Genomic DNA, 22,921 nt, shown 5'->3' with positions numbered 1-22,921 from the left:
AGAGGGGGAAGGAAATCGCTTGGGACTTTGGATCTACAGCTGTGCGAGAAATGTTTGCTGTAAGTGGAAAAGAGCCTCAGCCATTATGCGGGTGGACCGTGGATAGAGGTTCCAAAATTAGCGCTTAAAACATTTCTTGATGGCCCTGAAAGGCCACCCAAATGGGTGGGAGTAAATTCATTATTTATATATATTTTTTAAATGTGTTAAACACCCGTGATGTGACCATATACAGTCATGTCAACCCACCCACGCCTCCCCTAATGGCCAGTGATGGGCCTGGAGGGGGTGGGAAGGGGAAGGGCCCCCCGGTGAGCGTGTCCACAGCTCTGCTTCCCAACCAAATTCTGCACAATCGCAGCACTTCTGGGGGGTTCTCAAAGCCTGCAGAATATTTCAGGAGTTTCTCAATGGTAAAAAAAAAATTGAGAAAGGCTGCCCTAATGTTACAGTGGTGGTTTCCAAGACCACCACCAAAGAGTCTTGTGAAAAGTTAAGCCACCTAATTTTGGAGGCACATTGACCGAGATGGCCCAGGATAGTCTGATCTCATCAGATCTTGGTTAGTACTTGAACGGGAGGCTTCCAAGGAAATCCACGGTTGCTACACAGCGGTGGTCTATTCATCTCTTGCCTTGGAAAACCCTGCAGGGTCACCGTAAGTCAGCTGTGATTTGACGGCACTTCCCACCACCAGTTGGACGTATCCGCTATTCTGTCTGTTGCCCTAGGCGCTGGGAGGGCTCCATGCAGTGTTGGCCCTCCCTGCACCCCACCCACACCTTTTCCTGCCAATACACATTGTGTGGTTGTACAGGCAAGAGCCTCCACTACTGCTGATAGTACAGGGGGTTGGACTAGATGACCCATGACGTCCCTTCCAACTCTAGGATTCTAGTATTTTGGAGCAATCCCAGAAGCAGTGCAGTGCCTCCGATTTTAACCTAGTGGGAAGCAACAGTGCTCTAGAAAAGTAAGCACTGTTGACAATATTGGGTGAGCCTGCCGGGAGGCGAATTCTGAAAACTGGATCATTTGTGGTGCATCAGGACGCTTCCCCTGTAGACTTCAAAGACGTATGACCGTATACACTTTTATTTCTTTCCTTTGCGTAGCCGCCACGGACTGCAGCAGCTTTTTCAAACTGGGAGTAAAAAGCACCAACTTCCTGAAGTGCGAGCACACGTCCCTGTGCTACGCTCCATCCTGGGTGTGTGACGGCAGCAATGACTGCGGAGACTATTCGGATGAGCAGAACTGCCCAGGTGAGAGCACCTGTTGCCTGGCAACAGCCTCAGTGACCCTCCTAGGCCTCCCAGGCATTCGGCCCAAGCAGATTGGAGTGGGCTTCAACTTGGGAAGGGAGACACTTCAACTTGAGGAGTAGCTCCCCCCGTCCCCATTGGTTTCTTCTGGACTTTTCTTTCTTACCCAGTGTCCCTAGCTCAGGGGTGGAGCCTCTGCTTGGCCTGCAGAAGGTCCCAAGTTCAATCCCTGTCTTCTCCAGGTAGTAAAAGGATTGGATGAATGGTAATGGGAGATACCTCTACCTGAGCTCCTCCAGAGGCACCGCCAGTCTGACTGGACAGTACTGACCTTGCCAGGGCAATGATAGCCCTTGTTCAGTGAACATACATGTATCCAGGACAGATGTGCCTATGTCCAAATTGTTCATTAAAAAGGGCCAGCATGTGTTCACTTTACCTGCCCAAGCTCACACAGTTCTGCAGAGAAGGAGGATTTGAATCTGGTCCTCTCAGGACTACCCCGACCACTAGACCACCCTGACTCTCAGTCATACCTGTTATTTATCGCTCTTTCTTCTTCTTCACCAGTCTGGTGTAGTGGTTAGGAGTGCAGACTTCTAATCTGGCATGCCAGGTTCGATTCTGCGCTCCCCCACATGCAGCCAGCTGGGTGACCTTGGGCTCATCACGGCACTGATAAAACTGTTCTGACCGAGCAGAGAGATCAGGGCTCTCTCAGCCTCACCTACCCCACAGGGTGTCTGTTGTGGGGAGAGGAAGGGGAAGGTGATTGTAAGCCGCTTTCAGACTCCTTTGGGGAGAGAAAAGTGGCATATAAGAACCAACTCTTCTTCTTCTTCAGTAATCTCAGGGCTCTCTCAGCCTCCCCTCCCTCACAGGGTGTCTGTTGTGGGGAGAGGAAAGGGAAGGCGACTGTAAGCCGCCTTTGAGACTCCTTCGGGTAGAGAAAAGCGGCATATAAGAACCAACTCTTCTTCTTCTTCTTCCATCTCCCCCTTCCCCCCCCCCCAGGTATTATAAGAAAATCAAAGTGCCCAGCCAACTACTTCACCTGCTCGAGTGGGAGGTGCATTCCCATGACCTGGACGTGTGACAAGGAGAACGACTGTGAAAACGGCGAGGATGAAACCCACTGTAGTAAGTCCTTGGGCCGTGTGCATTGGCTTCCACACGTTGGCAACTCCAAATGCTCCTCCTCCTTTTTCCCTGCAGAAACGATGTGTGTCTGACTGATTTCCTTGTGGTTGAGCTGTTTTGTTTCGGCTCAGGAGCAGGGCAAGTGTTTTGTTTTATGGTGACGCTCTCCTGATTTCTTTTCCCAAGATAAGTTCTGCTTCCCAGTGAAGTTTGAATGCAACAATCACCGCTGCATCTCCAAATTGTGGGTGTGCGACGGCGCGGATGACTGTGGGGACGGCTCGGATGAAGATCACCGTTGCAGTAAGTCTTATTCAGGGAGTAAAGGCAGGGAGAGCCAAACTGGCTTCTGTTCGGGTCAAAGGCCAAGAGATCTAGTTCAGCCCGTTCCCACCAGGCAAGGATGCCCATTCACCATAGACCGGCATGGTCTTTTAAAAAACTTGTTTGTATTATTATTGAAAATTTGACACAACCACAACAAAAAAGACACAAAACCTATGAAACCCTACCACCAACACCCCCACAATAACCTCCCCCAATAAACAAAAACATACAATGACAAAAAAACATTTAGAAAAGACTTCCAGCCATCTGCAATTCAAGTTCTTTAGTTGTCTAGTATCAGCATGGTCTTGATTACATATCGTCGTACACTGCCCTGAGCCAGGCTCCTGGGAGGGCGGGATAAAAATCAAAGAAATAAATACAGTGGAAAGGTGATAGACCACAATGACAGCACATGAGAGAGAGAGAGGAAAAGGAATCCTTACTGTGGTGGATAACTTGATTGTGGTGGATAACTTGAACAAAGAAATCAATTCAAAAGAAATTCCGTCTAAACATCCGGAAGAAGTTCCTGACAGTCAGAGGGGTTTCTCAGTGGAACAGGCTTCCTCGGGAGGGGTTGCATTGAAAGTTCATTATCTAATGTTTGCAGAATGAGTCTCTCTCAGGGATGACCGACAATAAAAACATCTCTAGCTGTCCTTTATTACTATTGCCTTTTTCTCCTCCAGGCCTCACCACCTGTGCTGCAGGTTCCTTCCAGTGCCCAAACACCTATGTGTGTGTGCCAGAACGCTGGCTGTGTGACGGGGACAAAGATTGTGCCGATGGTTCAGACGAAAGCCTGGCTGCCGGCTGCTGTGAGTTGCTTCTTCCCAGCGCTGTGGGTCTGATGGTGGTCTGATGGTGGTCCTCCAGTTTGGTGTAGTGGTTAGGAGAGAGCCAGTTTGGTGTAGTGGTTAGGAGTGCGGACTTCTAATCTGGCATGCCGGGTTCGATTCTGCACTCCCCCACATGCAGCCAGCTGGGTGACCTTGGGCTCGCCACGGCACTGATAAAGCTGTTCTGACCGAGCAGTGATATCAGGGCTCTCTCAGCCTCACCCACCCCACAGGGTGTCTGTTGTGGGGAGAGGAAAGGGAAGGCGACTGTAAGCCACTTTGAGACTCCTTCGGGTAGGGAAAAGCGGCATATAAGAACCAACTCTTCTTCTTCTTCAGTGCAGGGGTAGTCAATTCCCAATTCAATGGGAATTGTAGTCCATGGACATCTGGAGGACCACAAGTTGACTACCCCTACTCTAGTGGGCTTCTGAATAAGATTTCCGCCCCCCCTACTTACTTGACAGGGTTAGCTAGAAGCAGCCACGCAAATCTATCTGCTGCTAAGAAATGGCTGCGGACGTCAGAGTTGGGAAGAGTTCTTGTTAGATTATTTAAATCTAAGGCATTCTTTACTTTTTTATTTATAATTTAATTTATACCCCGCCTCTCCTGACTGTATCGTCTCGAGGTGGCTTACAACAATAAAAACATACCCCGTGAGAACCCATAACGCATTAACATACAATTCCCTACAATAGAACTATCAAGACCAAGAAATCCACAGATGGTGACAAACACCCATGCTTACCCTCCAACCAATCAGCAGTTACAATCTTCCAAGCGCCTACTTAACTCCTCCCAGCTCTGATTTATTGCAGAAGATGTGTTGCCCAGTTAATCATCCCAGTCACCACCCTGGCCTCAACCAAATGCCGGGTGGAAGAGCTCCATCTTACAGGCCCTGCGGAACCTTGACAGTTCCGTCAGGGCCCTTAGCTCTTCCGGGAGCTCATTCCACCAGGCTGGGGCCAGGGCGGAAACGGCTCTGGTCGAGGCCAGGTGAATATCCTGGGGTCCCAAGACCACCAGCAGATTGATGCTTGCAGAGCAAAGAGCCCTGCATAAGCAGATAAGTGGTCCCTCAGGTAAGCAGGACCCCGGCCGCAAATAGCCTTAAAGACCAAAACCAAGACCTTGAACTTGCTCCAGAAGTAAACAGGCAAACAGTGCAGTTGTCTCAGCACAAGATGTCCTAGTGAGGACCCTCACAGCCACGTTCTGCACCAGTTAGCATCCTGCCATGGAAAGGATCTGCGTTGTAGGAAAGGGGCGAAAGAGAGAGAACTTTACCCGTGGTGTCTGCTTTCAGTGTACAACAACACATGCGACGAACGGGAATTCATGTGCAGCAACCGGCAGTGCATCCCCAAGCATTTTGTTTGCGACCACGATAACGACTGCGGCGATAATTCGGACGAGTCTCCGGAATGTGGTGAGTACAGCTCTGGAGTTGAAGCTGGTGATGCCATGTCCCCAATATCTCCTAGCTCAGGGGTAGTCAAACTGCGGCCCTCCAGATGTCCATGGGCTACAATTCCCAGGAGCCCCTGCCTGCGAATGCTGGCAGGGGCTCATGGGAATTGTAGTCCATGGACATCTGGAGGGCCGCAGTTTGACTACCCCTGCCCTAGTTTACATTTTCCGAGGATAAAAGCACTATTTTAGTAGGGAAGGATGGTTTCCAAAAAAAACCCATTGCATGAATATTTCCTGTCCCCCCCAGTGACATCCACTGCCCCTTCCATAAGGGGCCACGGAGACAAATTTGTCACGTTACCTTGTTATCTGTTACTGAACAGCCTGCCGAAAATTGAAAATGGTTTTGACGATCCCTTTGTGAAATTGATTCCTTTTCCTCTAAAGCAGAACCCTCAGGACTGTAAAGACATTCCAGACCTCCTCTTTTCTTAGTGCCCGTGCCTAGCACCCTTTCCTCTTCCCTTCCGCCCTCCGTCCCAGCGTCACCTGACCTCTCCTCCTCTCCCGCCTTCCCTCTTTCCCCCCAGAGTACCCCACGTGCGGTCCCAACGAGTTCCGCTGCGCCAACGGCCGCTGCCTGAGCCACAAGCAGTGGGAATGTGACGGCGAGTTCGACTGCCACGACCACTCCGACGAGGCGCCCAAGAACCCCCGCTGCTCTAGCTCAGGTAGGCCTCGCTGTAGGGAGGGGGAATCGGGGGGCTCGTTCAGCTCCTGGCACTGCGCACGGAGAATCAAGGCTTGGGGTCTTTGTACTGGTGACGGTGGTGGCCAAATGGATGCAGATGTTAACGTTTGGTGCCTTCGGCTAGTTAATCCGTTAACACACTGCCCCTGGGGTGTTTGCACGGCGTCCCGTGGAACCTGATGCAGGTAGGGTTCCCAGGTTCGCCCTGGCCATCAGCGAGAGGTTGGAAGGGTAGGGTTGCCAGCTTCAGTTTGGGGAACTCCTGGAGATTTGTGGATGGAACTTGGGGAGGGCAAGGAGAAGTTGGAGAAGGAAGATTGCTAGTTTGAGAAACTCCTGGAGATCTGAGGGTGGGACCTGAGGAGAACAGGGGCCTCTGTGGGCTGCAATGCCATAGATCTCAGCTTCCAAAGCATCCATTTTCTCCAGGGAAACTGATCTCTGTAGTCTGGAGATGAGCAGTAACTCTGGCGGGTCCCGTGAAAGTCTAAGAGCTTTCAGCATTCCGCAGGGCCTGCAAAACGGAGCTCTTCCGCCAGGTCTGCATTTGAGGCCAGGCGGTGAGGAAGATCGCCCCCCCCCCCCGGTGTTAGGCAGCATTTTGGCCATGTGGTATTGATGACCCCCCTCTTCCCACCCTCACTGATAGATGTTTTGGGGGGGATTTGGTAATGGAGTAATACCACCACGTTTCTGTGTTGTGGCTGTTGTGCTTATGTCCTGTATTTTAATGGGGATTTTATTGGGGTTTTAGCTAAGGGCAATTGTAACCCGCCACGAGCCCGTCCCGGGAGTGGCAGGAAATAAACTGAATAGTAATAATACTAAATAATAATAAAATAGCATTCTCTGGCATTTGGAGGGGGGAGTAAATACAGACAAAAGCGTAGAATGCTTTGCTTTAGGATGCTCTGGGCTGATCCTGCGGAGAGCAGGGGGTTGGACTAGAATAGCGATCCCCAACCTGTGGGCCGTGGACCGCATGTGGTTCATCGATTAATTGGAGGTGGGCTGCGAAGGACGCCTTCCCCCCCCCCCTGGCGCTTTACAACACACTTCGGGTGTCATTGTCTCCCATCCCTCCCAGATGCGACTATCTCGTTGCAGAGAAACAAGCTCAGGGTTCCCATTGATTTGTCATTGTCATGAGTTAAAATTTCCATGAAAATAAAATGTTCCTTCTGTTCATTGTTGTGGCGTGTCTGTATCTTATTTTGAAGGGATGTTTAAACATTACCATAGCGATCAGAGAGCGTTAGGGCAGTGGTTGAGAGTAGAGGAGTAAACTACCCCTCCCACACCGGGCCTCAGTAAAATTGTCAAGCGTTGAGTGGTCCCCGGTGATAAAAAGGCTGGGGACCACTGGACTAGATGGCCTGTCTGGCTCCTTCCAACTCCATGGTTCTATGATTCTAAGCAGTGGCTGGACAGAGACTTCTCCTGGATGCTTGAGGCTGATCCTGCATTGAGCAGGGGGTGGGACTAGATCAGTGGTCCCCAACCTTTTTTCGGCTGGGGACCGGCAGGGCAACTGCCCCGCCCGCGCAGCGTGCATGCGCGGCACTTTCGCGGCGCGGCCCTGATTCCCTCCCCCCCCCTCCCGCAGTAAGAAGCTTCCCGGGCCGCAAGCTTGCGGCCCGGGAAGTTTTTTACTGCGGGGAGAGGGAACCGCGGCCCAGTGCCCTGGCCTTCGCGGGCCGGCACCGGGCCGCGGACCGCAGGTTGGGGACCACTGGACTAGATGGCCTATCTGTCCCCTTCCAACTCTATGATTCTAGGATTCTAAGCAGCGGCTGGACAGAAACTTATCCTGGGTGCTTTAGGCTGATCCTGCATTGAGCAGAGGGTTGGACTAGATGGCCTGTCTGGCCCCTTCCAACTCTATGATTCTGTGATAATTATGCTGCAGGCCAACCACGTTCAGAGCAGTGGTGGAGCGTGAGGTGGGAAATCGGGACCAAAAGCCACCCTGCCCTGAGCTCTCTCCAGGTGTGTCCGTGGCCTGACCCCTCCTTGTCGTTCCAGAGAGCAAGTGCAACAGCACCTCTTTCCTGTGCCACAATGGGAACTGCATCTCCGAGCCCCTGCTCTGCGACAACAACGACGACTGTGCCGACGGCTCCGACGAGCTGAATTGCTTCATCAACGAGTGCCTCAACAAGAAGCTCAGCGGCTGCTCCCAGGAGTGTGAGGACCTCAAAATCGGCTACAAGGTTGGGCCTGGTAGTTTCTCCACAACTGAAGGGCTTATCTGGCACCCCAGTGTGGCCTGTGGGGGGGCTTATCCAGCTACAAGGTTAGGCATGGTAGTGTCTAGTGTGGGGCTTCTCCGACGATGAGGTTGGGCCTGGTGATTTCTTGTCAAGTGCGGGGGCTTTTCCAGCTACAAGGCTGGTCCTGATCGATTCTTCTGAAGTGGGGGACTTGTACAACCACAAAGTGAGGCCACGTAGTTTCTCCACAACCGAGGAGATTATCCAGCAAATTTGGACCCAGTAGTTTCTCCTCAAATTGGGAGGGCTTGTTGAACTACAAATCTGGATGTTCTCAAGTGAGGCCTGGAAGTTTCTCCTCAGGTTGAGAGGGCTTGTTGAAGTACAGGTTTGGACCTTCTCAAGTGAGGCCTGGTAATTTGTCCTCTAGTAGGGAGCTTATAAGAGCCTCTTGTGGCGCAGAGTGGTAAGGCAGCAGACATGCAGTCTGAAAGCTCTGCCCATGAGGCTGGGAGTTCAATCCCAGCAGCCGGCTCAAGGTTGACTCAGCCTTCCATCCTTCCGAGGTCGGTAAAATGAGTACCCAGCTTGCTGGGGGGTAAACGGTGATGACTGGGGAAGGCACTGGCAAACCACCCCGTATTGAGTCTGCCATGAAAACGCTAGAGGGCGTCACCCCAAGAGTCAGACATGACTCAGTGCTTGCACAGGGGATACTTTTACCTTTACCTTTTTAGGGGGCTTATCCAGCTCCTCATAGTTTCTCCTCATATTGAGAGGGCTTATTCAACTACAAGTTTGGGCCTGGTAGTTTCTCCTCAAATGGAGAGGGCTTATTATCCATCTAAAAGGTTGGGCCAGATAGTTTTTCCTCAGTTAATAGAATCATAGAGTTGAAGGGACCTCCAGGGTCATCTAGTCCAACCCCCTGCACTATGAAGGAAGTCATAACTACCTGCCCACCCACAGTGACCCCTGCTAGGGGTTTATTCTCAGACCTACTCTCCACCTACTTCAAAGGCTTCTTGTGAGGATACAGTGGGGATGAAAGCAGGGTATAAATATAGCAAATAAATCCACCTGAACCAAAGTGATCTGTGCTATGAGGGGTTTGCTGTTCTTTCTTTATTAGGATATTTCTGTGGGTGCTTTCCCCACGCACTCAAAATAGGCTTGCATAATCATTCTAAAAACCCAATAACGTTTCAGGGTATGCAGCACCAACACAGTAAGGCATTTACTGCATTGAGCTGTTCTCGCAGAGCAGTTCTCTCCAAGCTCTCCCAGCCCCTCCTACCTCACACGGTGTCTGTTGTGGGGAGAGGAAGGGAAGATGACTGTAAGCCCCTTTGAGACACATGCAGCCTGCTGGGTGACCTTGGGCCAGCCTCAGTTCTCTCAGAGCTCTCAACCTCACCTACTTCACAGAGTGTCTGTTTTGTGGAGAGAAAGGGAAGGTGATTGTAAGCTTCTTTGAGACTCCTTCCGGTAGTGAAAAGCAGGGTATAAAAACCAACTCTTCTTCTAAAATATAGATTATATATTCAGTTCAAATGAGATTCATTCTAAAAACCACCTCCTTCTCTCACCTGTTCGATGGCTAAGCGGTGGGTAAATCAACTGATGTTTTCGGCAGGGAGCCCCCCCCCCCCAGGAGACTGCCCATATACCTGTAATGACTTTCTGCTACCCCCTGCAGTGCAGATGTCGCCCCGGGTTCCGGCTGAAGGATGACGGGAAGACTTGCATTGACATCGACGAATGCACCACCACCTACCCCTGCAGCCAGGTGTGCCACAACGTCCTGGGGAGCTTCAAGTGTCTCTGCGTGGATGGCTATATAGCGAAGCCCGATGACCCTAACAGTTGCAAAGCTGTGACAGGTGAGATCACTCTCTCAGCTACGGCACACAGTGAAGGGGTGGCAGGTGACAGTGGATGAGCAATAGGGTTCTGGGTGTCCTGCATAGTGCAGGGAGTTGGACTGGATGACCCAGGAGGTTCCTCCCAACTCTATGATTCTATGATTCTAAATCCCCAAAAGACAGACACAAATTAACTATGTCTAAGAAGCCCAATGCCTCATCGCCTGTCTACAAATGCTACTAGTGTCAATGCAAAATTCTTGTAACAGAATGTTTCAAAGTGTTGTTAAAAGGCTTTTCCATTGATTCTTGTAGCCTTTGTGGATATGTGTGTGTGTGTGTGTTTGTTAATTAATTAATTAGATTTACATACACTCTTGGCCCAGCCGGCTCTTGGCGGGTTACATAAAAAGATAAAGTCAACATAAAACCCAATACAATTGACAACGGCAACAATCATCACCTAGGGGTACCCCCTGCAGACCCTCTCCTCTTCTGCAAGCAGTCGTTGTAACCAGATAGATGACTCCAGGCGATGTTAGCCTGAGTGAGTGAGTGAGTGAGTGAGTGAGTGAGTGAATGAATGAATGAATGAATGAATGAATGAATGAATGAATGAATGAATGAATGAATGAATGAATGTTCGGTCTCGGACATCTCCACAAAGGCTACTAGTATCAATACAAAATTCTTGTAACAACATTTTGTTGCAAAAGTTTTGCATTGATACTTGTAGCCTTTGTGGGTGCATATTGGGCCTCTTAGACATAGTGAATTTTTGTCAACATCCTAGAGACCGGCATCAAACAGAAGGCTCCTTTTGTTCCCTGGCTGGGAATGTTAAGCTTTGGTGGAGTTTATCTAGGCATCAGATTCTTGAATGATAGACTGGAAGGGCTCGGCCGAAGAACACCTGCTTGGCATGTAGAAGGCCCTTCCCTTTAATGTAATGCACTAGAGCAGGGGTAGTCAACCTGTGGTCCTCCAGATGTTCATGGACTACAATTCCCATGAGCCCCTGCCAGCAAATGCTATGAGCAAATGCTGGCAGGGGCTCATGGGAATTGTAGTCCATGAACATCTGGAGGACCACAGGTTGACTACCCCTGCACGATAGAGCTCCTTCCCCTTCTACTGCTGTTGCAGGGAGGAGCTCTTTCTACGAGGCATAAACCATGGCGGTTTGTGGCATTGGGCCTTTCTCCAGCTGCTTGTGTTGAAACACGAAAACGAGATGCCAGAAATTACTGCCCTAATGGGAGCTCTGAGCATCCTGCCGTGGTCACCTGTCCTGACTCTAACCTGATCCGTGTCTCCATTCACAGAGGATGAGCCTTTCCTGATCTTTGCTAATCGGTACTACCTTAGGAAGCTTAGCCTGGATGGGTCCAATTACACGTTGCTGAAACAGGTAATGCGGAGGGCAGGGAGCAGGTTCTAGTAGGGGTGTGTTTTTTACTCCCTTACCTGCAGGAATGAGACAGCATCATGGGAGACGACTGTGCCGGTGTTGTTCTCCTTCTATTTATCTTTATGCTTCCTTCCTTCATTTTCTTTCCTCAGCCGCAGCCCGGGAGCTTGGGCTCATAGTTTAGAGCAGGGGTAGTCAACCTGTGGTCCTCCAGATGTCCATGGACTACAATTCCCATGAGCCCCTGCCAGCAAACTCTGGCAGGGGCTCATGGGAATTGCAGTCCATGGACATCTGGAGGACCACAGGTTGACTACCCCTGGTTTAGAGCACATGACATTTCATGCAGAAGGCCCCAGGGTTGGAGTATTGTATTTTTAAAAGGCTTTATTTTCTTCAGTGCAACACCCTGCGACATTAGCCGCCTTCTCCTCCTTTCCATTCCTTAGTTCTGCTGCACCTTTTGAGATTGTTTCTCATGCAGCAACGCAGCAGCATTGCGTGTTCTCAAAGGAAGCTGCCCAGAGCATCTCTGCATGAGTCCCTGATCTGGGCATGCCTGTTTCTAATCAAGTGCCATTCCCAGAACAGTGACTCCTTCAGAAACAGAACATGCTCTGAGAGTCAACTTTTATAGGTGCCAAAGTTACCTGTAAAAGTTATAATTCAGTCACCTATTCTTCTGCTGTCAGGAGGGCTGTCTAGACACTGTATGTGCAGCACAAGAACTAACAATTGTCTTTCTTCCTTGGGGAGCTTAGGGGCTGAACAACGCTGTGGCTTTGGATTTTGACTACCGGGAACAAATGATCTACTGGACAGATGTCACCACACAAGGCAGCATGATCCGCCGCATGCACATCAATGGCAGCAACGTCCAGGTGTGTGACTAGGGGTCGTTCAGCCTCCACTTTCTCACAACTCTGCCCCTGCCTGTAGGCTCAGAATCAGCTCCTGTGCAGCCAAACCGAGTTCATAACATTACACCCATTTTATAATAATTGGTTCCCCCCCCCCGCCCTGTAAAAACAAAACTCCTGGCAGTGCCAGCAGCTGCAGTGCCTTCTGGGTAACAGAGGCCTATCCATAAAAAGGTCAAAGGTAGCTCTGACCAGATCACAGCTTCCATTTCCTTGTTTGATTCCTGCCATTCTCTCCTTTCTGCCCTTCTAGGTTCTGCACCGAACTGGGCTAAGCAACCCCGATGGGCTGGCTGTGGACTGGGTGGGTGGAAACTTATACTGGTGTGACAAAGGAAGAGACACCATTGAAGTCTCCAAGCTCAACGGGGCCTACCGCACCGTGCTGGTGAACACAGGGCTGCGGGAACCCAGGGCCCTGGTGGTGGATGTACAGCACGGGTGAGTCTGTCAGATGTCTCCAGACTAAGGAGCATCTAGACTTAATCTTCACCCCTGTGACCTTCTTGTCTGGACCTCAACTGCGAGCCTCCCAAGGGATTGTTTACATTGCCTTTCAGATTAGCTTTATAGGTCTCAGATTCTGTTTCTTTCTTTTTCTTTTCATGGAGTGGAATAGCAGTACATGGGATATGTCCCTGCCCATGAATTTTGCCACTTGGCACCAGGCATGGGCATGGTCCGGGAACCCTAGCTGTAGTATATTTGTGCCTCTTCTGGGGTTTCCATGGTTTTTCTCTCATCTTTTTGAAAAAGATTGTTTTGGGAGAGAATGCCCTGAGTGGGTGTTAAGCGCTGAGTGGCATTTAAGCCTCGAGACACACTCCTCCTCCAAGGCCTTACGAGAAATATTAAGTGGAACAGATATGACTATCTTTGGTCAATGTCAACCTTTCCCCCCCACCCAAAGTGGCCAGTGATGGGCCTGGAGGGGGTGGGAAGGGGAGGGTCCCCAGGTGGGCGTGTCCACAGCTCTGCTTCCCAACCCTATTCTGCACAATGGTGCCACTTCTGGGGTTTCTTGAAGCCTGAAGAATGTTTCAGGGGTTTCTCATGGGTAAAAAAGTTGAGAAAGGCTGCTGTAGGGAAACTTGCCATGGAGAAGCACTGTTGTAGCGGCACGTGTAACGGGAAGCCATGCAAGCCTGTCTCCATGAGGAAGCCACCGAAAGCTACCACCCCTGCTTGTATAAATGGTGGCGTCTGGGGCATACCTTTGGATTATGGGGGAGGGATTGCCTTTGCAGCACAGTATGTCGACGTCATCCCTCTGCTCCCTTTCCAGATACTTGTACTGGACAGACTGGGGTGACCATTCCCTGATTGGCAAGATAGGCATGGATGGTACCAACCGGAGCGTCATCGTGGACACCAAGATCACCTGGCCCAACGGCCTCACTCTGGACTACATTAACAGCCGCATCTACTGGGCCGACGCCCGGGAAGACTACATCGAATTCGCCAGCCTGGATGGCTCCAACCGGCACATTGGTGAGGGGCCTGCCAAGGCCGGGAAGCTTAAAATTCCTAGGCAGGATAGGCTGAGCAGACAGGCTCAATTTTGTAACTTGTGATGCTGTATGTGTGAAGGAGAATCAGGTGAAAGATTGTCCCTGTGATCTCTGGCACTGATCTGTCTGTCAGAGTTTAAGACTAAAATATCCTCCACAGATTCTCAGTGGCTGGTCTAATGATCAGGGAATTGAATTCTAGAGAAATCGAACAGAGAGATTTGTTTCCTTTCCTAAAGTGATGGTATGTGAGCATCACTTTCTAGAAAATACAGGTCCGTGGGTGATGGTTTTTATGATCATTATTTGGGCTAAACCAGACTGCCTTTCCTCCCCAGCTAGGGTTACTCTAGGTTTATTTATATGCCACGGTGCTTTTTTCAAAGTTTAAATAAAATTACGAGGAAGCGTGAATCGATTAGGTTTTTGGTCATTGGGAAATATGGCTCCTAGAGCCAAAGAAAACTTGTGATAGCAAATGAGGGGCAGCTACACGGGACTGGACATCTGACGAATCAGTCACAGGTTGTCCATAGCGTAGGATCTTGGAAGTGCCCATAGGCAGAAATCAAAATACACAATATGGAGCTGAAAAATAAGCAGCCCGAGAGACATGGCAACGCTCCACTAATGCGCTGAGAAATACCACGCCCATTTGCTTTAGGATGCTTAGGGCTGATCCTGTGTAGAGCAGGGGGTTGGACTAGATGGCCTGTTTGGCCCCTTCCGACTCTATGATTCTGTGATTCTATGATAAATGTTGCATTTCATGCCTTCATAGGAAAACTAGCTTATAAGTGGATGCACATATGATGCCACTAATTTTGACACCTGCAATGGAAAGTAATGCTATAAGTTCTTGAGAAGCAGCCAATGCATGCTCTCACACATATGTAGCCAGTAGTCATCTGGGCCGTCTTGTTCTCAGTGTGTGCAGTAGAGTTGGTCCCTACCACAAATTGGGCTCTGTGTCCCTGCCGCCCTGTGAAAATATCGCATTTCTCCCACCCTAGTTCTGAGCCAGGATATTCCGCACATCTTTGCCCTGACGCTCTTTGAGGATTACATCTACTGGACCGACTGGGAGACCAAATCCATCAATCGAGCCCACAAGACCACCGGCACCAACAAAAGCACACTGATCAGCACTCTGCATCGGCCCATGGACATCCACATCTTCCACTCTTACCGGCAACCGGACGGTGAGCGCTCTGCTGGGTTAGCGCAACTTGGGGTCGTGAGCGCTCTGCTGGGTTTGATTCGCCGGTCTTCCACATGCAGCCAGCTAGGTGACCTTGGGGTTGTCATAGTCTTGTTAGAGCTGTTCTCACAGCAGTTCTCTCAGAGCTCTCTCAGCCTCCCCTCCCACACAGGGTGTCTGTTGTGGAGAGAGGAAGGGGAGGCGATTGTAAGCCACTTTGAGACTCCTTCAGGTAGAGAAAAGCGGCATATAAGGACCAACTCTTCTTCTTCTTCAGTAATATCAGGGCTCTCTCAGCCTCACCTCCCTCTCAGGGTGTCTGTTGTGGGGAGAGGAAAGGGAAGGCAATTGTAAGCCGCTTTGAGACTCCTTCAGGTAGAGAAAAGCGGCATATAAGAACCAACTCTTCTTCTTCTTCAGTAATATCAGGGCTCTCTCAGCTTCACCCTCCCTCACAGGGTGTCTGTTGTGGGGAGAGGAAGGGAAGACTATGGTAGACTGCTTTGGAGACTCCTTCAGGTAGTGAAAAGCATGGTACAAAAAGGCAGCTTTTCTTCGACAAAACTTTAAAGGGAAGGAGGGTGACGATGCACGAGGGTTCAAGCACCATTAGCAGACAGCAGCAGAGCTGTTGAGCTAGCCCACGTTCCTTCTCCTGCACCTTTTCCCCCCTCCAGTTCCCAACCACCCCTGCAAGATCAACAATGGCGGCTGCAGCAACCTGTGCCTGCTGTCACCTGGAGGAGGTTTCAAGTGTGCTTGCCCGACCAGCTTCTATCTGGGTGCAGATGGCAAGACCTGCATCTCCAACTGCACCGCCAGTCAGGCAAGTAGCGTGGTGTGCCAACGTTGCTTCATCTCCCAGCAATACCCTGGGCATGTGTGTCCCCCGTTCACAGTTCGGTCAAGGTCTTTTTTCCATGCTGGAGCAGGCTCTGAAGGCCCCAGCCATGCCTCTCTGGTTGGGAAGACTCCAGTTCTTGAGTTGGTCTCTACCACTCAGCATGGTGTATGTGTTAAAAAGCAGTGGCCTCTAATCTGGACAGCCGGGTTTGATTCCGCACTCCTCCACATGCTGGGTGACCTTGGACTAGTCACAGTTCTTCTAGAGCTTTCTCACAAAGCAGTTTTCTTAGAGTTCACTCCACCCCTCCTACCTCACAGGGTGCCTGTAGTGGGGAGAGGAAGGGAAGGTGACTGTAAGCCACTTTGAGACTCCTTCGGGTAGTGAAAAGTGGGGTATAAAAAACAACTCTTCTTCTACAGCGGGCTTTCTCAGCCAGGGTTTTATGATGGCCATGGAAGGGTTTCCTAAATGGCTGGTGGTTAATATTTTTTAAATATATTTTTAAAAATTTGGTCAACATTTATCGGGTGATATGACCATATATAGACATGTCAACCCACCTACCCTCCTCTCAAAAAGTCCAGTGATGGGCCTGGAGGGGGTGGGAAGGGGAGGAGCCTGGGGTGGGCATGTCCACTGCTCTGCTTCCCAACCATATTCTGCACAATGGCACCACTTCTGTGGTCTCTCAAAGCCTGAAAAATGCTTCTTGGGTTTCTCAACGGTAATAAGGTTGAGAAAGGCTATTCTACAAGGTGGAGAGCATCACATCCGCTTTTCTTAGAGGTGGTGCCTGTAGGACAAGACGCTTGCTCTTCCTTTACCAGCAGTTCTCTCAACGAGTCTCTTGTGGCCAGTGAGCGCATAGCACAATTCTAGCATGATTCCCCAGAGAATGAGGGTGCTGTCTCATCTGGAAGGGTTCCCAGAGCTCTCTGGCACGGGAAATGTGACTTCCTGGGTGACGGTCTGATGGGTCATAGCGGGAAAGTGAAGACCCGCATCTTGTCTCAGCTGCATGTCCTTTCCTGCCCATCACAGTTTGTTTGTAAGAATGACAAGTGCATCCCTTTCTGGTGGAAATGCGACACGGAAGACGACTGCGGGGATCATTCGGATGAGCCCGAGAATTGCCGTGAGTGAACAGCTGGGAGACGATGCTTGGGGGTTGGGCAGGCTCTTGTCGTGGGGACCAGTCGAGTATCGTCCTGGCAAGATGTGGGCTGTTTGGGGTGAATGGCTCCAGAAACTCCTTTGGCAGCATTGTTAGGGGGAAAATCCTAATGGTGCCCTTAGGATCAGAATAGTATGGCTCTGGTACCCCAAGGTCCCGATCTGGTCACAATGATATGGCTATGGTATAAATAAAATTTCATATTATATAAGACAGGGAACCATATCTGCAGAAGATACATTGAGGCCTGCTCATCACCAGTGCTCTGTCCTCTACCAGAGATCATAGAACCATAGTGCTGGAAGGAGCCAGACAGGCCATCTAGTCCCACCCCCTGCTCAATGCAGAATCAGCCCAAAGCACCCAGGTGAAGTCTCTCTCCAGCTACTGCTTAGAATCATAGAATCCTAGAGTTGGAAGGGGCCAGACAGGCCATCTAGTCCCACCCCCCACTCAATGCAGGATCAGCCTAAAACATCCAGGATAAGTGTCTGTCCAGCTACTTGTGAGGGGGAGATCACCACCCCCTTAGGCAGCTGATTCTACTGCTGAACTACTCTGACTCTGAATTTTTTTTCACAGTCTGATAGAACTACCACTCCCAGCATGTGACGTGTGAGATCCTTCTGAATAGAGCTGCTACAGATAGAATCCGGGACCATCTGCATGCAAAGCAGATGCTCTAGCACCGAGCCCAAGTGCCCTGTGCTGGCAATTTGGACCAGCAATTTAGCACCTGGGCTGGTTTTCCTATTGTGCAAAACCACAGCATGGATTCCAGCCAAATTAGCAGTGGCCTAATCATCTGGGACTGACCCAGCATGAACGATGCGTCTGGCGCTTTTAGGCTTGCCTCTCGGAGCGTGGAAGCTTTCCCCTCGGTTTCTAGTTGTAGTAAAGTGTAGGAGGAAGCAGAGCGGCTAGTCTCAGGCTATGGGGAAGTGTTCTAGTTGGCCAGAAACAAACCAACCCGCTCCGAGGGGCATTGGCCTCCCCAGTGTGCCATAGGAGGACTTCCTTTTAATGCAGTGGTTCTCAAACTTCCTAATGCCGCAACCCTTTAATACAGTTCTTCATGTCGTGGTGATCCCAACCATAAAATGATGCAAGGGTTCTTTCACAGAAATTAAACCCAAACCGACCCATGGCGTGAAGATCCATTGTTCATGATTGTCTATAAATTGGTTTATGTCTGGGGTTTCTCAGTTCAGTTCTGCCTCTTATCCCACCATGCCGATCTCATTCTTTTCCACTGTTCCAGACTGATGAATGCTCTATCTTGATCTACCCCGCAAGGCTGTTGTGTAGATTGCACCTCCCCCGGCCAAGCGGCTTACCCTGCCGCGACCCCTGCGAAAGGGTCATTCGACCCCCAGGTTGAGAACCACAATTCTAAATCATCACATTCTGCATTTTCCTCCCCAGCCGAATTCAAGTGCCGCCCGGGGCAGTTCCAGTGCTTGACAGGCGTCTGCACCAACCCAGCCTTCATCTGCGACGGGGACAATGACTGTCACGACAGCTCAGATGAGGCCAACTGCGGTGAGTGTCCAGCTGACTAAACCCAAGTTGCAAAGTTAGCCGGCGTGCGCACTTCTTTAGCTGCTCCTCTTCCTCTTTTTATCAGCTCTCTTGCTGTATAAAGACTTCCGTGTCTTTGGAAAGCTGAGAGTTTAAAGCAGGGGTAGTCAAACTGCGGCCCTCCAGATGACCATGGACTACAATTCCCAGGAGCCCCTGCCAGCATTCGCTGGCAGGGGCTCCTGGGAATTGTAGTCCATGGACATCTGGAGGGCCGCAGTTTGACTACCCCTGCTTTAAAGAGATGCAACACCTGCATGGGGTGGAAAGTTACGTCCACCTGCAGCCAACTTTGGGCGACTTCTGTAAGGTTTCCAAGGCAAGAGAGGTTTGCTTTTGCGTAGCAGCCTCGGACTTCCCTGGCAGGCTCCTACCCAAATGCCAACCAGGGCTGACAATCCTTCGCTTCCCAGGCCTCACGAAATCAGGCTAGCCTGGACCATCCAAGCCCATGACCCCTGTGAAGTGTGCCCAGATTCAAAGCCATGAAAGCATGGAGGAGGAAGGAGAGTTGGCTTTCGCTTTGCACTACCTAAAGGAGTCTCAAAGCGGCTTACAATCGCCTTCCTTTCACCTACCCATAACAGATACACCAATTCTTCTTCTTTCGTAATATCAGGGCTCTCTCAGCCTCACCTCCCTCACAGGGTGTCTGTTGTGGGGAGAGGAAAGGGAAGGTGACTGTAAGCCGCTTTGAGGCTCCTTCAGGGAGAGAGAAGCGGCCTATAAGAACCAACTCTTCTTCTTCAGTCCAGTTTCTGTCTTATTGGGACTTCAGTGCAAGGCTCTCATATATTTTGGAAGAGAGAGAGATTCTGAGCACAGAACCTGATGTTCTCACTCAGAGGCTTCATGCCAATGTTAAATAGCGCTGGGAACAAGATCCGACAGTCATCCAGAGCCACTGGGTTGCATGCACAGGGGTAGTCAAACTGCGGCCCTCCAGATGTCCATGGACTACAATTCCCAGGAGCCCCTGCCAGCGAATGCCGGCAGGGGCTCCTGGGAATTGTAGTCCATGGACATCTGGAGGGCCGCAGTTTGACTACCCCTGACATAGATCCATAGTAAAGCAAGAGCTCTCCTGTATCCAGTTGCATCAGGCATAGATTCCTGGCTCTTGTTAGAAACACAGCCAAGAGTTTGGCTGCAGAAACCACAAGGCTAACTTAACATTCGACCTTGGCTGACGAGAGCTTTTTGGTGAACAGCGTCCATCGCAAACACAGATGGCCTTTTGGCCCGAGGCCAAGCCGGGTTTTTCGGCCTTGCCTCAGCCGACTGCCAGCCTCCCCGTAATCTGCTTTGAGGCCACTTCTAGCCCCACTCATCAGAGATATGAAATTTAGACTCGTACGGTTTTTCCGAACAACAAGGGAGACGCAGCAACAGAAGACAGATGTCAAATCTTTATCCCAGCTCGTGTTGGCATATCTCATGGAGTTCACTGTATGCAGAGGACAACAGAGGTGCAAAGAGGTCTAAGGCCCTGACCTGGATGGCCAGGACCTACTCCGATTTCGGAAGCTAAGCAGGGTTGGGCCTGGTTAGGACTTGGATGGGAGGACACCAAAGAAGCCCCGAATTGCTATGCATTGGCAGGCAATGGCCAACCACCCCTGAACATCTCCTGCCTTGAAAACCCTCTGAAGGGTCACCTTGATCAGCTGTGACTTAATGACACTTTCCTCCACAGCCACAGAGGTGCACAAGTATGGCTCTGTCCTATGGCTTCAGGGAGGAAGGGCACTAATGGATATATAACCAGTCAGTAACGCAGGCCTTGGCCTTGGGTGAAACGTTAAATCACTGGACTTCTGTCACAGATCCAGAACAATGGAGCCGAATAGGGACACAGGATTCTTATTGCACTATAGATGCTGATGTTCTGGATTTCCCACCCCTAAATGTTTCTCCCTGGCTGTCTTCCAGCTGATTGCATTTTGCCATTGACTCTTTGCATCCTGACTCCCTTCTTTGCAATAACCCCTCCTTCCCCCTTCTAAGTCGTCTATAAGGGCTCAGGTATCTCCATTCCTGCTTGCATCTGATGAAGGGAGCTTTGACTCTTGAAAGCTTATATCCTAAAAATCTTGCAGTTCTCTGTAAGTTTCTGCTGTACTAAGATCTTGCTCTTCTGCAGATCAACACGCTTAGCCATCTAAAGCCACCTTAACACCAGCGTTTCCCACAAAAGGCCCAGTTAAAACACCGCATCCGAGTTAAAGGGTTTCCTTGTGAGAGCATTTTCGTTTCTCTTCCCACAGAGGTGCACGTCTGTCTTCCCAGCCAGTTTAAATGTACCAACACCAACCGCTGCATTCCTGGCATCTTCCGCTGCAATGGGCAGGACAACTGCGGTGACGGGGAGGACGAGAAGGACTGTCGTAAGTTATGCTGGGAAGAGTATGGGAATCTCGACTTCTGGTGTGCTTACTGGAAGAACAGTTGGGATTGACCACGCTGCGCCAAAATTCCCCGTCCAGAAAGCATCAGCATTGTCCACAGCTGGTTTGGAACCCAGGGGGACCACATGTATTCTGGGCTTAAAATGATCCGAAACGCCATTCCAGAATTGTCACCCAAGAGTTTTTGCCATTTTCATAGCTGTAGAGCTGAGAAACAGATGCTACATTGATCACGTATTTTCAGCATGTGTCGTTGCTTTGCAAAGTTCATTTTCACGGCGAGGGAAAGAGAGTTATGCTGATCACCCAAACCCAGATCTCTTTGAATCATAGAATCGTAGAGTTGGAAGGGACCTCTTGTGTCATCTAGTCCAACCCCTTGCTCTATGCAGGACACTCACAACCCTATCACTCATCCACTGTCACCTGCCACCCTCTTGAACCTTCACAGAATCAGCCTCTCTGTCACATGGCTCTGCAGCCTCTGTTTAAAAATTTCCAAAGATGGAGAACCCGCCACCTCCCAAGGAAGCCTGTTCCACTGAGGAACCGCTCTAACTGTCAAGAAATTCTTCCGGATGTTTAGACAGAATTTCTATTGAATTCATTTCATCCCATTGGTTTGAATCCCTATGAATCCCTTCTCTGAGCTGATTTCACTGTACCTTTGCAACATCCCCCTCCCTTCTGACTGTGCTGTAAGGGCTCAGAGATCTCCAGTCCCCCTTGAGCCCCTTCCTCGGCATTTGGGACATGGCAAGGTAAGGCCAATCCATGCTATGGTGCCGCAGTCCGAAAGATTAGACACGTTCTTTAAAGAAGGGAGCTAGAATCCCGAGGATGCTGAAGTGCCCCCCCAGGCCAGTTTCTGCACCTGAGTGGTGAACTCTTGGAATTCCCAGAGTCTTGATCAGGGATGGGCAAACTGTGGCCCTCCAGATGTCCACGGACTACAATTCTCACGAGCCCCTGCTAGCATTTGCTAGCAGGGGCTCAAGGAAATTGTAGTCCATGGACATCTGGAGGGCCACAGTTTGCCCACCCCTGGGGTCTTGATCATTGCCAAACTGGGTCAACAAGCCAGGGTGGGGCAACCTCCGTTTTTGTTCAGCTTTCCGACTGGCCGTTTTCTTTGGACTGCCCTTTCCTTTGCAGCGGAGGTGACCTGTGCTCCAAACCAGTTCCAGTGTGCCATTACCAAGCGCTGCATCCCACGGGTGTGGGTGTGTGACCGAGACAACGACTGCGTGGATGGATCTGACGAACCTGCCAATTGCAGTAAGGCACTTCTGTGTATTGCGGGAACCCTCCCCAAAGGGCCTTTGACCTTGGGAGGGCAGAAGAGGTCGATGGCTTCAGAAGGTTGTCCCTTCTTGCCAGGAATTCTCAATCTTTCTGCTTTTGAGGAGGTGAGCTGGGTCCCCAAAGCTTGCTGCAGTGGTTAAGAATGGCAGGCTCTAATCTGGAGAACCGGGTTTGATTCCCCGCACCTCCACATGCAGCCAGCTGGGTGACCTTGGGGCAGTCCCTGTTCTTTCAGAACTCTCTTATCTCATAGGGTGTCTGTTGTGGGGAGAGGAGGGGAAGGCTCTGTTCAGAAACTCCTTCAGAAATGGGGTATAAAAAAACTAGCTCTTTGTCGTCTTGTTCAGCATGAAGATGTTTAGAAAGTGCTGCTGTGAAAATCAGCAAAGAATGAGATTTGCTAGAATTCATTTAGCAGGAGTTAAGTGCACAGATCTGGTCCCTCTAAATAGGGGGCAAATGGCGATGCAAGGGGTCTATTTTTAAAAGTTTTGCTTGGTATATCTGGCCCTTTCCAGGCTGTTAATCCCGGCAAGTCTCACATCCACTCTTGTTTGGTGTATAAATCATATAATTTCTGGGCAATCGGAAATTATATGATTGCCCCAAAATTATGTGATTTATACACCAAACAAGAATGGATGTGAAACTTATCATTTTGGCCTGCTGATTTTGTTTTCTCAGGCGTGCAGCTTCTTCTCTTGCTTAAAGAAAGCCTAGAATCCCACTTTTGACCTAAAC

The 22,921-nt window shown here is 50.2% G+C and overlaps 1 protein-coding gene across 6 annotated transcripts in view; it reads left to right on the top strand.

The window, feature by feature from the left end:
• The window catches only part of LRP1 (LDL receptor related protein 1), a 423,359-nt gene that overhangs the window by 366,959 nt on the left and 33,479 nt on the right, over positions 1-22,921 (top strand). For all 6 annotated transcript variants that reach the window (XM_077329218.1, XM_077329223.1, XM_077329222.1 and 3 more), the window contains 18 exons: positions 1,116-1,265; positions 2,280-2,405; positions 2,592-2,708; positions 3,425-3,553; positions 4,887-5,009; positions 5,584-5,724; positions 7,770-7,957; positions 9,657-9,840; positions 11,148-11,233; positions 11,995-12,114; positions 12,407-12,594; positions 13,439-13,644; positions 14,678-14,866; positions 15,543-15,691; positions 16,754-16,847; positions 18,312-18,428; positions 20,735-20,854; positions 22,031-22,153. In XM_077329218.1, the coding sequence (XP_077185333.1) occupies positions 1,116-1,265; positions 2,280-2,405; positions 2,592-2,708; positions 3,425-3,553; positions 4,887-5,009; positions 5,584-5,724; positions 7,770-7,957; positions 9,657-9,840; positions 11,148-11,233; positions 11,995-12,114; positions 12,407-12,594; positions 13,439-13,644; positions 14,678-14,866; positions 15,543-15,691; positions 16,754-16,847; positions 18,312-18,428; positions 20,735-20,854; positions 22,031-22,153 (2,550 nt within the window). The remainder of the gene's footprint in view (positions 1-1,115; positions 1,266-2,279; positions 2,406-2,591; positions 2,709-3,424; positions 3,554-4,886; positions 5,010-5,583; positions 5,725-7,769; positions 7,958-9,656; positions 9,841-11,147; positions 11,234-11,994; positions 12,115-12,406; positions 12,595-13,438; positions 13,645-14,677; positions 14,867-15,542; positions 15,692-16,753; positions 16,848-18,311; positions 18,429-20,734; positions 20,855-22,030; positions 22,154-22,921) is intronic.

Source organism: Paroedura picta, chromosome 3 (genome assembly GCF_049243985.1).
Source record: "Paroedura picta isolate Pp20150507F chromosome 3, Ppicta_v3.0, whole genome shotgun sequence".
Taxonomy (NCBI): Eukaryota; Metazoa; Chordata; class Lepidosauria; order Squamata; family Gekkonidae; genus Paroedura; species Paroedura picta.
This window is presented reverse-complemented; position numbering and strand designations above follow the sequence as displayed.